This window comes from Aythya marila, assembly GCF_965140915.1.
Source record: "Aythya marila genome assembly, chromosome: 13".
NCBI classification, from domain to species: Eukaryota; Metazoa; Chordata; class Aves; order Anseriformes; family Anatidae; genus Aythya; species Aythya marila.
The window spans coordinates 14,244,746-14,263,703 of NC_139054.1; the positions used below are offsets into that span (position 1 = coordinate 14,244,746).

The 18,958-nt window shown below is 44.7% G+C and overlaps 1 protein-coding gene across 6 annotated transcripts in view; it reads right to left on the reverse strand.

Annotated features, from left to right (window-relative positions):
• Nucleotides 1–18,958, reverse strand: part of KIAA1210 — a 90,802-nt gene that overhangs the window by 69,896 nt on the left and 1,948 nt on the right. For 4 of the 6 annotated variants that reach the window (XR_014318415.1, XM_082771072.1, XM_082771073.1 and 1 more), the window contains exons 2-3: nt 6,461–6,537; nt 1,354–1,525 (exon numbers count right to left, since the gene is read on the reverse strand). Coding sequence is in view for 5 of the 6 variants with exons in the window: in XM_082771072.1 (XP_082627198.1) it covers nt 1,354–1,525; nt 6,461–6,537 (249 nt within the window). In the remaining variant the exon portion in view is untranslated. Of the gene's footprint in view, nt 1–1,353; nt 1,526–6,460; nt 6,538–11,556; nt 11,724–18,958 lie in introns of those variants that run through there. The other 2 variants (XM_082771075.1, XM_082771074.1) reach the window with 2 other exon arrangements.

Sequence of the window (18,958 nt, forward strand, 5' to 3'; positions counted from 1 at the left end):
ATTGGACTTGAAGTACTTGGTTAAGGGAAAGACCAAAGAGTTTTCGGCCATGTAGCTTCTGGATCTGACAGCTGATTTTAAGCCAGACTCCTCTATGGACTCTTGGTGTAAGCTCAGCCATTTCTAAGCCTTTTGGACTGGGTCAGCTGAGTCTCTATAACTCCCCTTGCCCTAGGGGCTGGTTGTGTTATATATTCTGCTGCTGTTACACTAACAAACAAAATTAAGAGATTATTTGTTTCCTGAAACCCAAATCATTTTTATGATGCAGTGGTATAACAGAGAGAGTGAGGAAACGTGGGGCAGGGAGGCACAAGTACGCTTGAGAAAGTAACGCCTACAAGTTGCTCCACCAAAAGAAACCAGTAGTGTCCAGCTGCACCTAAGGTCTGATTGATGATACACTGCATTTAGCAGCAACGTTGATTTCAGCATCTAGTCACCCACTTGTGACCTCTGCCACTGTCCAATGTCCCCTCTAACAATGCACTGCAAAGTGTGGGATGTGGCCAGCGTGCCATCACATTAGGTTAGTCTGTAGCTCCACAGCCCAAGGTCTAAGATACACCAAAGAGAAGCCTCAGCAGCTAACAGGGGAGGTGGGGAAGGCTGGAAAGCAGCGAAATTACAGGCTGCAAGATACTAATCCATGACACCCCTGGTGGGAGACAGCCACATTCAGAGGGTTCTCCCACCCTAGATACAGAATAGTTCCTATTACAGTAACTGAAAGGGACAAGTTTCAGAACGGACACCATTCAGGGACCTGAGAATTGTTCTGCACACACCTTGAGGACTGACAAACCTCACTCGTGCTCAGCCCTTCAGGGTGGCTGACACAAAACTCGAGGCCTTCTGTTGTTCTCTGTACAGAAACGGCAGAATAAAAGTTAAACTAAGCAGAAATCTCATTCTGAGAACACATCACACTTTCCGTTCTCCCAACCACAACAGAGAGCACCATTTATGCTAAAAAATAGCAACTCAACTTTACATTTATTCTCTGTACTAGCAGTACTCAATCATCCTTCCTTGTAAAGCTGCTGCTGATCAGATCTTCCAAGACATATTTCAAAAGCTAAAACCAATCAAAACAATCTGGGCTATCTGCAGTTTTACAGAGGAGGAGGTTGGATCACCCCTGCCCCTGGCTGCCCTCCCCCTCCTCTCCACCATGGCTTTGGAAGCACATAGCAAAGAAAGAGGAAATTCCTGGAATTCCTTCATCAGCATTAGGGCTTGTTTTGCACAAACTTGGACAGAGGTTGCTCCTAAGAGGCCAGCCTGTGCTTTCATCCCATTGCAGCAAGAGGTCTGCCCTTATTTATTTATTTTCCTTCCCCGCCAGCTTACCCAGCCTCCTTCGGTGAATGAAGTGCATTAGCCTCGTCGAGCACAGAGATGCTGACATCGCTGCTGGACTGGCTAGGTTTTAAATTACTCTCCCCCCTGGGAGGTGGAGGCTCTTTCCTTTTCTTCTTGGCAAAGAAGTTCTTGAAAGTCTGAAATTTGGATTTTTTCTTTCCTGCAACATGAGAAAAAAGAAAATTTATGGAAGTTGGAGGTGTTGCTTAGCTTGGAGAATGTTTTCCTTTTAAATTTTGAAGGAAGCTTATGGACAGCCACAAGCAGGAGCAGCCCATTGAGTTCTAGTCAGCTGCCTTGTAAATAATTCAGTGCTGGAGTCTAGTGAAAGGTGAAGCTGCAGTTCTTAGATGTGCTGCCTATAAAGCAACACTGACATTAGGTTGACAATGGTGGTGGCTACTTAGGTTCCAGTTTATGAAAAATACACAGAATGTATCTATCACAACTGACAAATGATCATGCAAATCATACAAATTATACTTAATATTTTTTCAATAAAACAATTAACATTTTAAAGTCTTTAAATGTTTCATTTAGCTTGGTTTATTTCTGCTTTTTCTTTATTCAGGGCTGTAAGGAAACAAAAAGATTAAAACTGGCAAAGGAATCCATAAACCCTAAAACCAAAAGATCTGTTTTCACACTACATTAGTGCCCCAAATTAAAATCAACAACTCCTCGAAGGTTAGTGGAGCAAGCTTAAGTTAAGACATTCCCCTGCAGAACACGAAACCCTCAAACATAGCAACCCTAAGAACATGATTAGAAAACTGCTAAGCTGACTTCACATTTTCCATTGTCCAAATGAAAAGAAATACAAAAAGAGAATAGACCATAAGAACCATAATTGACTTCTTTCATTTTTAATAGCCTTAGATACTTTCACATTCTTATTTATATTTTCTTTCAGCACACAAAAGCTGTGTTTTGTCACTGACTCTTACATTGAGGGGTCATTTTGGGGTGGTTTGGGCCAAGCTATTGTACTGACCCCCGTGGTTGACTTAAATACGTATGCAGAGCAATAACATCATTGCATATCAGAGCCAAATTCATTGTTCAATTAATACTTTACAGCAGTTGGCATAATAAATGCTCACAGCTGGAGGATTCCTTAATAAGCAAGGCATTCTTTCCACGCAGTTATTGTCTTCTCCCAGCAATGATTTAGTCGGCAATGCTCTGCCTCAACGTGTGCCCTGTGTGTGTAGGGACTTCTGCCAACACGCCTTATCTGGGCTGAAACTGTGCCACCGCACAGCTGCATCGTGCATCAGACAGTAGGCACTTTGAGAAGTAAACAATGACACCGAGACCTGCTCACCCTGTCTCCTCCCAGCTCTCGAGATGGGTGCCAGCAGCACACGTCAGGACATACAAGGATGCTGCTACACCGACCAGCATGGCCTGACGAAAAGGCACCTCTCTGCAGAGCAGTAGTTGTCAAAGAAGACGTGCACTTTGCTTTTCCAGTGAGTTGGGCTGTCACTGGGACCAAGCTATTTTTCCAACAATTTAGTGTAAAATGATCAATGGATTTCCACACACCTAAATAACAACGAGATGTGGTGCTCCTATGGAGGGTTTATCAGCAGAAGATCTCAGAAAGCTGTGTATCAGGCAGTAAAAGAATGATGTAGTCTCAGAAAATAAAGGATAAATTGCCTCCCTTGGATGCCAGAGCTGAGCCCAAAGCTTTTAGAGTTGTTAAGACTCTGTCATGGGGCTCAATGAGTTTTACACTGGGCCCAGAGCAGGAGATGGTAAGAAAAGACAGGTCACACAGCAATCCGAAGAGCACAGTGCCTCCCAACGAAACAAGTGTGTTGACTGAGACTGCAGTCTTTAGAAATGCCTCTCTACCATTACTACCATTCACATCAGTAGCTAGACAACCTACATGGTATTCTTTTGGCAAACTGGACAAAGCAGAATTGGTTTATTTTAGATTAGCAAAACAAAAGATTAAAATGAAGCAGCACCCCAAAATTATCAATCCATCAATGTCTGCTAGCACACTCCCGTGACTGAAAGAACAAAATGGCAGATGTTGCTGCACACAGAGAGCTTTGCAACTTAAAGGCAGTCTAAATGAAAAATAAGGACATTGACAACAAGGAAGTTTGATTCTAGTGCAAGTATTACTGATGAGCATAATTAGATGTTAGTATTGCCAGAAGAACCAGGAGGATGTTAAAAAAAAAAAAAAAAAAAAAAAAAAAAACACACACAAAACACAACCAACAAAAAAGAAGTGGTCCTAAGGACAAGAACAACAGACACAAGTCCTTCCACAAAGGAGAATATTGCCAGGGAGAACATTCCAAATACTTGTTTAGATCAGAAGTGGTGCTAACTTTAGAATGGAGCCCATGGAAAAGGTTCACAAGCACTGCCAATTAGTAAACCTCAACTGGCATGGGACAATACTTGGGCATCGTTGTGAACAGAGAGTCCTCTGTTACTTCAGTACCTTCTCTAGCCTCTGATTTATTTCTGATGCGTGGGGCACATCCCCTCCAGCAATAATTCCTCTTCAGCTGGGCTCTGCTCAGCTGCACGCCTTCAGCTGTTTCAGATGAATGAGAAACACTCAGTTTCCCTGCAGTTCCAGAAGATGGGCACTTGCCATGTTATTACGCAAAGAAGATAAAATCACCCCTAGACACTTTGTGCTGCATGCAGATGAAAACTGTGGGGCTGCTCTGTGGCAGAGCATTTGACAATAAAGGCGCAGCTCAGAAAGATGGTGTTCAAATCAGTTTCCTGCTGCAAGCACTTTGTACTGCTGCTTTTGCACGCTGTTAAAGGGATGCCACGTTTCATTTAGAGGTGTCTACATCTCAGTGCACTGTGAAGTAGCCCAACATATCATTAAATTGGTACCGTGCTCCATGATAATTCAACTTACTGAGTAATGTGCGAGAGGATCTTATGACTTAAAATGGAAAAAAGCTGTTGCATAACAAAAACCTAGTCAAAACAGGGAGAGAAAATCCAAGCTCAGACAACTGCCTTTTCCCCAGTCACCCACTGATGAATAATTCAATGTAATAATTCACCACTGATGAATAAAATAATGTCATTATTTTTAAATGCTTACAGTTGTCAATATTCAATTAAGACATTAAAAACAAAATATTAATTTAAAGGCTACTGCCCTAAAAAGCAAAAGTCCTCCCCAAAATGAACTCTAACAATTTAGCCCATTATAAGAGAAAAGGAGCAGGAATAAGCATTTGCTTTTTCTGTAAAGTTTATTTATTCTGTATTTTTTACTGCTTGTGTATTGCCTATTTCATGGTTTCTCCTGTGCACTGAGAGAATTAATGCTCTTTTTGCTCACTGTAGAGCTCTTCCCTATAACATAGAAGAGAGAAAGATACTTTTACCAGTGCAAAATTGAGACTGTAAAAAGCAGAGGGATTATCTGATTTAGAAGCTCAATTATCATATTTAAATCAAACGGATCATTTAGGGATATTCTATGCTGTCTTCTAAGGTGCACTCATTTTTTTCTTCAGCTCCAACAACCAGCTATTTTCATGAATAAGAATACAGGATATTAAAAAAAAAAAAAAAAAAAGACAAGATTCTCAAAAAAAATACCACAATCCATGATTCTAGCTTCACAAAAAAATACTCAAGGCTGCCAAACAGGCAATAAAATTGTGATATTTAGCAAGACTAGCACTGGGCACTGAGAGTTTTTGGACAATTACCTTGTCACTACCGCTAAGAAGAAACAGTGTGCACTGGAAACTCTACAACTAGTCAGACAATAACATAACCCCCAAGAAGTTAATCTCATTGACTAGACTGTGAAGAGTGGGAATTTTAGCCTCCTAAAGCTTTTCCATTATAAGCCACTACAAAGAGGAAGAGGTGATGCAATCCTACCTTACATGGGAAATACACAAATTTCCAAAAATTAAAACAACAACAAAACAAGATAGGTTTTTCCAGGTCTGGTTAAGTGTTTCTTGAATATCTCAGTAATAGTGCAGCAGCTTTTAACGTGATAAGTTTGGTTCAATTAGAACAAGTTAGAGGCAGAAATATTCCTGGTCTTTTTAGAGCCAATGCTTAAGCCAGCAAGCTATCTCCTGCCTTCCTTGTCAACAGGGTCAGGATTTGATCCATTTTCTGAATGTTTTCCAAACCTGAGCACAAAACGTGCATGTCTGGGTTTCACACAAGATTACCAGTGTGTCCCAAGTAGCACTGGACAACGTCATCAACTAGGTTATAAATTCAGGAAACCAGCCACTACTGGGCATCCACCACCCCTTCCTTCACCACTATCCATCTGCCACACAGGGTTCAACTAAGAGTTGCTTTGCTATTTGATTTTCTCCCGTACCAGTATTCTGGTGGTGCCAAATCTATTTCTAAAGGATGAAGCAAGCTGGTCTTTGAAACACTGAAACATTGAAGATGACTGTGAAACATTAGCCAAAAAAAATCAACTGGTATGACAGCCACTTCTGAAATGCTTCAGCTATTGTGGTATTCTTCATACTTGCTTAGCTCCTCAAGAAAAGTCTGAACACTGGCAAAAAGGATTTGCTTTAATTAACACAGCTCTGGCATAAGTAACATATTTTCCTTTCTTGTCTATTATTCCATTCCCTCATGGGTGCCTGCATCAGCCCATGCCACTGGATGAAAGAATAAGTAACAAATGGTTGTCTGTGGCCAGAAGCAGAGAATAAAGCTGCAGCAAGGGCACTCACAGCTCCCACAGGCAGAGGCTAATACAACAGTTGGCTACCATGCTCAGCCCCCAGCTCTGTGGCATCCACCAAGGCAGGCACGACAAGCAGCTATTCAAGCTCTTATGTCCTAATTTTTTGAAAATCCAAGGCAGATTCAGAAAATACTAACCTCCATCACATTATGATCCTCCAGTACTGCACATTAAGGGTCCTTTTCATAATATTGCCAGCTGGCAATGCCACTCAGGAAAAAAAAAAAAAAAAAAAAAAAAAACTAAACCTGCAAAATGAGTCATCACAGACATTTCCCCCAGCTTGAAAAAAATAAACCTTGACTTCCAAATCAGCTCCACATTTGGAGAACTACTGCTTACCTGTGCACTCTTCAACAGTCTCTCCTGTTTCAGGTGACTGTATGACGTCTGTTGGCCCCGTAGCCATGATATAGTCACTGAAATAGAGATGAAAGCATTGGTTAAATTTTCGTCCACCTTCACAGATTACGATCCCACCCTGCTGCTGTGTTCCCAAATGCTCATCACAAACAGAGCTTGCACACTTGTTTTGCACCTGAGCCACAGACCTTTTCCACATTTTTCAGTGACACTTATTTCTCCAGCCAAAACAAATAAACTAGTCTTACTTTGTGCCAGTACCTCTCTCTTTTTAGGAATCCGGGATCAAAGCTTGTATTACATGAAAATGTGACCAGCAAGGACTGTAATGCTTCCCAGCCTCAGAATAATGAGTCTTTATGCACACGCTTTGCTACAGACTGACAGCTCCATGCTACTGTAAAAAACATCTTAAATAAGAGCTCTGCTGCCGAGGGTGCATGTATTACAGTGTCCTTGCAGCAGGCACCAGGCTAGCCTGTCAGCATTATTAAAATTAGTTAAGCATCAGCACTGAACCATCATTCTGGGCTATGCTGCATTTGTGGAAACCAATAGATCAAATTTATTTTGGTTCCAGTGCAATCAGCTTTTAGCCACAAGCTTTGAAACCTTATCGCAAGCAGGTCTATTGATCAACCACATTAGCTGACGGCATCATCTTCCTCCCCGATGAAAACAAAAGTTCGGTCTAGTTTTAAGATCATTCAATGCTAACTGGCTCCATTTTGTATTTTCCAAGGCTCCTAAACGGGTGTCTGTCAGAAACAAAGGGATTAGGCAGCAGACCGCAAGAGTTACAGTACAAATGACAAGCAACAATGGAAACGTGACAGTTTAGCAAGGCAGCTCATAAATATTGTCCTTTGTTAGAGGAGATATCCAAATGATACATTTACATAGTTAGCAGTTCCAGTGTGCCATGTCAGGGTTTAAAGAGTAAGAAATCTTCACAAAGAAATGAGAATACCCATACAAACAAATGAAAATACCCCCACAAACAAATGATAATACCCACAAACAAATCTTGTCCCCTTTTTTGCACAGAAATGGTTTATTTTCCACCTCAAGTGGTACAATACTGCTAAATTACATAGCTTAGGTGCCTACTTGGCCAGTCAGCAAACTCTTGCATTCCTTCTGTATCAGCCACACCTGTAATCTGTTATGGTGAAGAGCACCAGTACTTCCCTGAGTCCATGGGCAGCCCAAGTCCTCAGATAACCTTAAAAGAGAAGGTGTGTAGAGGAAACGGGACTGTCAAAAAAAAAAAAAAAAAAGTAAAAAAAAAAAAGGTAGCAGGCCATGGAGGAAAAAGGCAGGGCTCCTGCAAGAAAGCAGAGAGAGGAAGCGTGCCCTGTACTACCTGCTGCCATGCTGCTGACCTCTAGGTAGAAACGGAGCAGACGGACTGCAGTTTTCTTCTGGTTTAACTCACCTAGAGGCAGCGAACACAGGAGTGCATTAACACACTGTGCTTCCAAACAATCTCATCTCACCTTGCAAAAAAGGCAATGAAAAAGTCATTGCAGGGACCAGGACTGATTGTGCCTTTGCTAAATAAGATGCACAGAGGTTTGAAACAATTGGCTTTGAAACAATTGCTAGACAATACGCAGAAGCAACAAAGAGTAAGACTTTTAAGATCTTCCCTTTTGGATGATCATAACCATTCAGCATTTCTCCTTTTTCCATTCAGGTCTCATCAATTATCCATGGAAATGTCTGCATTTCCTGCATATTTTGATTAAAGTGGTCATCAGCAGACTTTCTCATAGATTCTCTGTATGAAGAAGAAATTTGGACCCATTTTTTCCCCCAACTTTATACACAATGCATATTGTTAGATTTATCCTTAGGGAAAGGGAAATGCATTTGAAATAAAACATTAAGACAGTGCTCAGCACATTTACAAGGACAAACTGGCAAGTCCCCAGACTTGCTCTTCTTTTCCCAGACTGCGAGTGGGACTGACTTCTGGCTCATTCACACCTCTAGCTTCTGCTTTGCTTACCTTCAATAACAAGAAAGCAAGGCAAAATGTTGATTTCAGATTCAGCTTTGTTTTTGCTGGCTCTCCATTTATTTAAATTACTCCATCATCTCAGCTGCTCACTCAGAACCCCTCCAGTCCTTGGAGATCCTTTGACTGCTGTGTTTATTACAACAAGCACTTATTTCCATTTGGTGTATCTCTTATACGAGTAGAACTATAATTGCAGAGCAGTTCAGCTCCGAGGCAGTCTCTTTACAGTCAAATCAGCTCCTGCATTAACTCAATTTTATAGCTGAGTTCTCTGGGGCATATGGAGGTCAAGTGTCAATTGCGAGGGTGCATCACGAGTCTGCAACCGTGCCCCCATTTAGGACCTAAAGCTCTAAGTTAACAAGCATTGAAATAAGAAGAGAAAAAATATTTACAGCCAAGTGTAAATTCCATCATTAAAATGATGACGTACCTGAAGGAAAGTTAGCACTGAGATAAGTGCTTCAAATTCTGGTAGCACTCTGCTTTATTTTACAAGAGAAAAGCTAGCAAAAGTTCTGGGCACCAAACCCTAGCCTGAGGATTAATGTAGCAGAGAGAATGAGGACAAAACCTCGTCAATACGAACACATGTGAGTGCACAGGCATTAACGGATCGAACCCCCGACATCCACCACTTGCAGCCCTTAATGACAGCTGACAGACGCAGCGCTGCGCGTGGTCGGGATGTATCGATACTGCCCGCCCAGCTCAATCAGCTGTACTCACCACGTGCACCCCGCAGGCTCCCCCAGAGCACTGCACCACGAGACGAAGTTCTGAACAGATGCTGTATGCAGATCGATTTTTAGTGATAAAGTATCGGATGAAATAAGGGGCCTTTTGGAGCAGCATTTCCAAGGCTCGGCATGCCAGGAGATGCTAGAGGACAGCTGGGAGAAGGTGCCCACCAAGGGACAAAGCAGGCTCTCTCCTCGGTGGCAGCAGTCACAGCAGAGCAGTGGTGGAGCTGTCAAGCATTTTGAAGGCATATGTGTACTTTAAAGGCATACAGCTCCCACAGTTTAAAGCTTTCCTTATGTTCAAAGCAGGCAACAGGACCTAGTTAGCAATCACTGTTACACTGATGTGGTTTATGATAGATCTGGGCTCCCTGCTATACATACAGCACTGCCATTAATAACCCTGCTGAGTTACATTCACCTGGAGCTCTTCAACTCATTAGCGCAACTCTTAAGTCCTAAGAGAAAACACTCCAGAAACAGGAGAAATAACCTTGTCTCTCTTTTACAATCTGGAGCAGCCGGACAAATATTTAGAGTGCTCTACAGGAAGGCAGTGGCTGGGCAGAAGAAATGCAAAGCCGGGAAGTGTCTGACTATTCCCTTTTCCCAGCTAAGTACATTACCTGAATAAGTGTATCACGTGGGGGGAAACATGCTAACAGCAAAGACAACTCCCTTCCCTCCTCGGTTTGCGTATTTAAGGGCTGCAGGGAAGTTAACATTGTACAGCACTCAAGTTTCCCACATTTGACAGAGGCCCAAGACAAACAGACATGCTTTCTACTCAGCCTCACAAAGGAGACACAGCCTCCTTGCTGTCTCTGCATCAGACCAAAGAGATGGAGACCGCACAACGAGCAGGCTCCGTCCCCAGCTTCTGGTGTTTCTTCAGTTCAGTCCCATGCCTCTGCACGAGCCTTCTGGAAGGCCTTGCAAAAGAGATCAAAGGAGATGCTGACCCCTGAACAGTCGCCTTCCAAACAAATAAAGGCTTGAGAAAATAAGGACTCAATACCACCAGGCACTTCATTCGTTCAGTATCTTCATACCCTACAAAAGACAGACAACGAGAAGCGGCCACGAGAAAGAGGTGGCATTTTAGCCTGGAGTTTTTAAAGACCCATTTCCTCCAGGCTACAAAAAACAAGCTTGTGCTCAGATTTCTGGACACACGCTTTGCACAGCAAGATGGGTCAGCACTGGGAAATGCAGGCCCCTCACCTGTCCTGCAAGACCAGCCCGTGGCCAGCATCCCCACCCAACACACCTGGAGCTGCAGCAGGACCTCGAGAAAAGCCCCCCCTCTGCCCTGAGCACAGAGCTTCATAAAAACACAGGATGCAGGATGGTTTAGTATTCACATTACGTTCTTCAGCTGAAGGTGACAGGTTAAATTGTTACTCTGTCTTATTAAGGCACGTTGGAGGACTTTGTTCTGTCAAAATGGGCTTGATTGCTTCCTCCCTGGGAACGCTACAGGCTAGCCATGGACTTGGCAACCCACTGAAAGTAAGGGAAGCAAAATTGTCTTCGGTTTACCCTCTGCAACCCCACTGAACAGACTCTCAGAGCTAATCACAAAGCAACAGCAGAGCCAGAGAGGTTTCTATTCAATTTTCATGTCCCTTGAGCCCATCACCAACTCCACAACCAAAGCTCCCGTCGCTGTCTGTGCAGCGAGCCGAGCAAGCTGCTCTTCAGGGTCCCTGTTCAGGGAACAGGCTGAATGGTGTGGGATCCCACAACCAACCGGGCTCAAGCAGGGTCCTGCCCAACACGACAGTGGGACTGGGACCTGACCTCGCATAGCCGATCCCACTCAACTCTTTTTAGAGTTTCTAGGATGAACTGCCCCCAGTTTTGGCCAGCTGGATGTTTTTCCAAACCCTACCTGGTCTGAGCCTCATACAACTGTGGCTGTTTCAAGCAGGAATAGGAGAATGGCACAAACAGCAGCTTACGTGAGGCCTCTTGCTGCCACCTCCACTGATAACAGGGAGGGGTGGGGAAGAAGTTTATAAAGTTAATGAGTACTGATCCTGTCATTTCTATGGAAAGAAGAGCTTAGGAAAGTTTAAGGTCATTTTCAAAGGATCACAGATCAGGAAGCCTAGACAAGCAACTTGTCAGTATTTAGTATCAATAAAAATGCTCTCCCAGGAACAAGTAGGGGTCATAATTCCCCACAGCATCAGAAACCACTCAGCTGCTACCCTTGAAGAGATATCCAGAGCAAACAACCTTTCACATAAAGAGATCTACAGCCAGCTTTCACGCTTTGCATTCAGACAACACCCCCTCACCGTGCTTGGTCCCCAGACCTGGGCTTCACAGGGAAGGCTTGCCAGAAGACAGGTCCCAGTGTGCTGAACTCTCTTTACCTACAGTCTGCTTTGAGCAGCCTCTGTCAGACTGCTTCTGAAGGATTTCTGCTATTCAGCAGTGCATTATGTGCTGCCCTCCCAGCGAGTGTGTGTGTAACACTAATGGAAAGCAGCTGGTGGGCTGAAGCTGAGTTAAAAAAATAAAAAAGGAGCAGGAGGAAATGCCTTTCATACAGTCACACGGGCTCAGTCTGTAATTGTGTGAGAAGCCAAAAGGATAAGAAGGGGGAAGGGCAAACGAGACAAAAAATATTTGTAAGCTACTGGAGAAAACAGAGTGGAAATGCACTCTGCAGCGTACGTATGTGGACTTGTGTGAGCTCAAAGCTGGGGCAGGTACAGCTGAGCAGTGCTGGTTTGTATTCAGCTCGGGATGCCCAGCTCAAGTCTGAGCAGCCCCACTTTGCAATGGCTGGCACCCACAGCAGACACTGACCTGTCTCGGGCATGCCCTCATGCCCCTAATTACTCTGCAGAGCTTATTAGCACAACCTCGTGCTGCTGCTGTCAGTGCAGGGATCCCTACTGCAAGTCTGTTTCAGCACAGACAGCAGAATAGCCACCTGTTTGCCAAAAACTAAGTACTTCTGAACAGCTCTTCTCTGACAGTAAGTTACAGCATAATTTTTCCAGTGCATTTTCTGGTCTGTACAAATCAGGGGAAACGCGAGAGAACTTTGCTCAAATCAAGACTGGCACTAACTCAGTCATGAACTAAGCACACACAAAAGCCCAGCCAATGCTTTGGGCCCCGACTGCTTCTGTTGTAAAGGAATGTACATTAACTGACCCAGCTGAACTGCACCACTTGGCACCAGCGTAGGTATAAGTCAGTGCTTTTCCCATGTAGTGATTCTTCTTTACACTACCACACTGGGGAAGTTTCAGGAAACAGCTGGAATGAGGATCTTCTTCCACTCTTCCTAACGAGAAGCAATAGAAGCAGCAGAGTCATCCAGCAACGGTACGAGGAACCAGCACGTTGCCAGCAGCAGGAGACTCCCTCAGATCCACTTGACGTGGATACAGCTGGCGAAGTGGGGAGGGAGGGGAAACACGCACTTAACATCAACACGGACGTAACCAAAGGCAGTTAGGGAGTTACACCAGAAAGCTCTGCTGCCTTGGGAAACAGCTCCACGAGCAGAGCAGCAGGAAGCATCCAGCCACTATCACTGAAGAGCAGGCATGCCTTACGCTAGCAGAGTCACGAAGCCAGAGTCAAGTACAGGAATAAAAGTCAAGCTGACTGTCTCTGCCTCTGTCACTGGAGTCCAGGGCAAACGGCAGGGCTGCTAACAGGAGCCAAAATGTTTATCACTCAGCCTTGAGCTTCTTTGCCTGTGGAATCGCAATGGTCACGCTGAATGCCTGGAAAGCTTACCAAGCAAAGCACTGCCTCTGCTACAGGAGACCAGCACGTTGGGACCTTACCAGTTGACTCTGCTACCAGCTGCTACCGCTACAAATAAGTTACAGAAATCATAAAATTTCACAAGAGTGGCCTGCATATCTGCCGTGTTCCTGTATTTGGATCCTGCTCTGGTCCCCAAGATGTTCACGAGAAATCATTACATCCTAGGCCTGAAAAGGGTCTGGAGAAAAAAATAACAAATTAAGCTGTCTGAATATTGCAGGGAAAATGAGGCTGAAACAATAGCTATCTCAATGCCAGAACTGAAACGTGGGACTTGAAGCTATGTCTGAAGCTTTTTTATTTATTTATTTTTCCAAAACTGTCCCTCATCCCTCACTCTGTGGGATAAAGAACAGCCTACAGAGGGGAAAAAGTAAAAAAAATAAATAAATCTCTAGGTAGATCAAACTCCCCAGAACACATTGCTTCCAAGATATGTTAATAAAGACATTTAATGCCTAGGAATTTAAAGTACACTAAAAAAGAAACAAACAAACAAAAAAAAATAGTGACTAACAGAAATTTCCGGGGCTGACTGTGTCACAAATGTTCACTCCAAGGATCAAACTCTTACAAACAGCCAGCCATCTTTTGGCTATACAAGAGAGCAAATAAAATGCAGGCTTTGTGGTCTCAGAGGCTGCCTTTGGCAGGAAGGTCAGGAAATCTCTTCATGTGAAGTCCCCAGACCTAGCCAGGGCAACATCTACTGGCTGTACACACGCGAAAATAAAAACAAGGCCAGTTCCCTCCTATGTTGAAACAAACTGCATCTGGCTGGCTAAACCCCGTGAGCTCCCACGGTTTCTGGAATTCAGACCCCATTTTGGCTGCTGATCTTAGCCAGAGCCAAAGGAAGGCCTGGGGCAGCTTCCACGCTTGCAAAAGGAGCTCTTCTGGAGCTCTGTGGGGAGTCTGAGGGTCTCCCTGCATATGATTTCACTGAAGTCTTCTCCTGTCCCTGCTCTTTCCTCCTGGCAGCTCTCCCTGCAGCCCAAGTCAGGCACCTTCCGAGGCACGCTGTCTTGAAGGACAGGAGAATTGTGAGAGCCAAGGGAGGTCACGCATGTGCTTCAAGCAGTCCCTGAGCCACGTGTGTCCCCAGGCTATCTGCTGGCTTTTCTCTTTCATAAGAGCAGCCACTACAAAGGGATCCCACTTCTCCAAGGCTGCAGCCACAAACACCCCTCCACAACAAGACCAGCTGAGCCAGCGCTGGCTTGCACCAATGGAGCATCAACTGCATTTGGCTGTTTTGAAGGAGGTGGTGGCATCAGGGAGAAAAGGGGACAAAACGGAAGAAAATCCCAGGAGGGGGACACCAAGGGCCACAAGAAGGGGCACTGACAAGAGGATGTCATGGAAAAAAAAAACAAACAGGCAGGGACAGACATTCTGTAAGGTCTTAACAGGCCAAGCTCTGCAAGGAAGGAAGCAATGAAGAGATTTGCATTTTTTGAAGCAACACAATGAACTTTCAACTTCTGGAATATTCTTTTCTCTAAACTGAGAGGATGGAAAATAATTTACTAGAGTGAATCAGCAAACAATTCCTCCGCACCTCTGTCAGGTCTGTATTCCCCCCATCCACACAGACAGTTTGATGACTACATCCGTACATCTACAGAGCAATTCTGAGCTCGAGTGTATAAATACATCCCGCTCGCATCTGAAATACCGTGTGGATCAGAACTGTGTTGTTAGATGAGTGATTCTGTGCCTGGCAAAAGCACACGGTTACATATTTCTTAGAATGAATAAGCATAAATGAATCCATCATGAATAAAAGTCAAACATTTAGTTCGCTAATTAGCACCAGATCCTTGAAACTCTGAGGCCAAAAGAAACAACCACCACAAAAATGTGAAGCCGGAATGCCGCTTTAGCTCTGGCTGCATGGTTGGAAAGCAGAATGAGGCTGCTTTGTCTGCCCAAAGTCACCCTGCTCTGACTGGAAGTGCTACAGTCCCCTCTAACCGTGTCACAGATATGAAGGTGCTACGGCACGGTGACAGGATACACAAGACCACTGAGTACCCTGGTACCTGAAGGCCTGTACGAATGCAGCAGCACACACTGAAGTAACGACAGAGTTAAACGATGAGTTTAAGGATGAGGACATAAGGATGTGTGTGGCCCAGGTCTCAGCGTCTTCGTGTACATCGTGTCGGAAATATTGAGCTGTTAGCACAACCCTGACTGCTACACGCCTGATGAGCAGTGACAGCTCAGCATCTGCATGCAGAATCAGGCAGGATATTAAGTGACTGGCTTTAATTTGTTTAAACAATGACTCCCACAATGGAGCCTCAGAGGGCCACCTGCTACCTCAACACAAATAACTATTACTGATATAACAACATATGGAAAAAAAAGAAGTCTGCAGTTCATATTTGCTGTATTCAAAATATTTCTGAAAACTCCTCGATGCATAACAGTACCAACCTTGAAATGACAGCGGATTTAGCTCAGAAATACAAGCTTTGATGACTGTAGTGTAGAGCGTCTGGTAAGAATCAATGCACATTGTGCTCAACTGTTTTCTTACAGCAGCAGCCCTTAGGAGAGCAAAAGTAAAAATTCAGCCTTGGAATTACCTTGGGTTTCTGCCTGTCTCCCCACAGGCAGCCTCATCTTGGAGTTTCCCAGGTTTGCTGGTAATCAGCTCTAGCTGTGCTACGCTAGCTCAGGTAGGTTATCTGTTGGAAGCACAGCTTGGAGCTAGTACGTTTTTGTCTTAAGTATCCATAGCCAGATTTCAGCTCAGAAAGCCATTTCCAGGCCTTCATATCACAGCTATTAAGCTTTCCAGACCTCTGTACATGGAGGAAATGGTAAATTCATCTCTCCATTTGGCTGAAAGGATACAAAGCTAGATGCTCTGAGCAGCAGAAGATTCATAAGGAGAGAACACAAGGAAAATCATGACAAGATGTTTTCAAGGCTCAATCTGGCAAGATAAGATGGACGAAAAACTGGCAGGCAAATGGTGCAGAAGAGTGAAGATCACATTCAGCAGATTGTCCCAAGCCAAGAAGCTTCTGCTGTGCTGTAAAATAAGTAGGACGGGCAGCATTAGGGGCACTCACCCATCAGACACTCAGTACCTTGGTGGTAGGGAAAGGGCTGTTGTGCTGAAACCAAACGGACACGGCTGCCTGGAATTCCTCTGCCTACAGCCAGCAAACGCACCGCATCGCAGTGGCTGCTAAAGCAAACACCATCCAGAGAGAAGTGTGAAGAGGAGGAGGAGGACTGGGAGAGGTGGGGTGACTCACTGGCCGTATTAAGCCACAGCTGAACTTCTCACACAGAGATGAGTCAAATGGAATGAATCAACAAGCAGAAATAGTTGAGCTTTCTGTTAATAATACAGCACCATTGTACCAACTGTGCACAACCGCCTGCAGTGCCATGGCTCTGCCACCTCCTGACTGCTTTTGCTCACCCTCTCTATTATTCTTGTGTAAGAAAACAGAGCTTCAATCTGTGTGCATTTAATAAAAGGCGTGACACTGAACAAGCCCTGTGAGCTGAAGACAAAACACTCCCAAATGTCCAAACGCCCTCTACATTGCTGTGTACAGGAGCAAGCTCTCAGGCTGCCTCCTGGAAGATTCCCAAGGGATCATAATGCCTGGGGAGTCCTTTCTGCTCAGCACCCCTTCTCTGACTTGGCCCTGGCTGGGAGAGCTCTCCACTTTCCAAAAAGCACCTCCCTTCTGCTCAATGCTTTGCCTTCTGTACTCCCCACAAGCCGTTTCTTGAAACCTGGTATTGCCACCTCTGTCTGCATCCAGGGATTCTCTCTGCACTGGTGAACTTGCTTTGCTGGGCAGGAGCCACCTTTCATAACCAGAAAAAAAAACAAAAAGAAAGAAAAAAAAAAGAAAAAATACAACAAACCATTGAAAAACTGTTTACGAGTGATTCTTGCCCTCATCAGGAAATAGCATTAATATAACAATATAACACTAACGCAGGTAACCACATGCATTTCAGGATACCAACGTGATCCTGGGATTCACTGGCTGCTCACAGACCTCCAGAGCATCACAGGACCAGCTCTTGTAGGAGGCTGCTGCCACTGGGCACCACGGCTCCCAGGCAGCAGCACTGGGGAAGCTGCGTGGCCTCCTGATGGCTGACAGCCTGGCCAAGCCCATGTACATGTGGGGATGCCACCATGGATGGGAACAGCCTCGGTGCCTCGCTGTGAGCCCCGTGCCCAAGCACATGTCAAAGAGCCGAGCATCATGGGCAGTCCCCGCTGTAACCCTAATGCACTGACGTGGTTCCAAAAAGCGAGAGACGCCACGGGAGGCGAATGAGCTGCTGACGGAGAAGAGCAGCTCGTAATGGCCTGGAAGTGCCCCGCACCCCGCAGTGCCAAGTCGCTACTTCAGCAGCACTTGGTGGAGCTTTAAACCGCTTCCAATTCACTTGCTAGTGTCCAAGCCCCAGGAGCAGCTGCTTGCTGCCGATGGGGAACCAAAGGCTCCAAGGAGCCTACACAGAAATAAAAGCTGTAGATGCACACTCTGCACCCTCCACTGTCCTCTGTGAGCCTCTTCAAACAAGCAGGGTTAGGGCAAGGGAGCTGGAGGGAAGGGTGCAGGGAACAGAGACCTCAGCTTAGCTGGCTATCGGTCAGGTAGGCAGCGGTGTAATGGCTTTGCAAGAATCCCCACAAACTCCAAAATCTCTTCCTGACACTCATCTGAACAGGCAACAAACACAGACAGCAACAAAGCAACAGCACCTAATCCAGACAACAAATTTTGCTTGACATTCCTAACGTCATTTTACGTTTGTAACTTCCATCTCAAAGTAAAAATACGTTGAAAATGATCCCGACGCATCCCTTGACCAACAGCTTTACCCAAATGCTGAACTTGTGCGCTCCTGTGCTGCAAACATCAGCTTTTTTTTTTTTTTTTTTTTGATAATTCCGGGCTACAAGAAAGAAATTAAATATGCCACTGGAAGTACAGAGGTTGGCACAGCAGAAGACATTCAAACCAAAATAAGTCCATAATTCTGGGATTGCTTGTGAAAGGCACCATGAAATCTTGAGTGACCACACTAACTCCAGACCAGTTAAACACATTTCCTTATAGTCTGTTACTGAAACCAGCTCTGACCTGGCACACAAAGCCTTCAGCCAAATACTTTATATAGCTTCTAACACACTATATTTGTCTTTGGAAATTGGCAGTTTGCATTGACCATCACTGAACCTTACTATTCAAGCAACCACATTTTCAGCTCATAACTACATATTTGGCTAGTTTCAAAAGCTGAAAGACAGATATTAACAGATTCTTCTGCAGGCTTTAGAAAACTGCATCATGTCTGCCCAGAGCTGACGGATTGTTCTGATAGCGGGCTGGGACCAAGCACAATGAAACAAGGATGAGCTACAAGAGCCACAAACTTACTGGAAGAACAATTTAAGATTAACTAGCATCTGCAACCCAAATAAAGAAAAATACGAAAGCAATCTCCAACTTTTATTTCAGTGGATTAAGACTGGTGCTGTGCTGTGGAATTATCTGCGTGAGTTTTTTTGGTTTGTTTTAATGATGTGAGATCTCATAAGGGAGCACTCACGAAGCACAGGGGCAGAACTCACTGCAGAAAGCTCAGACTCAGACAGAAGTCACGGCAGCGTGCAAAGGCAGAGCCTTCACTAGGAAAACGTGGGGCTGCGAAGGCAAATGGGACAGCAGCACAGGAGAGAGCTCCCCCAAGCAGCTTTTAAAACAGCCCAGGCACTTCAGCTGGACGCAGCAACCCAAAGCCCTAGCAGGACCCCTTGCCAGTGGCAGTAGCAAGTTTTAAGGCCTGTGCAGAGCTCTGCTGCTTTGGCTAAACCGCTGCTTGTGCCCAAGCCAGTTGTTT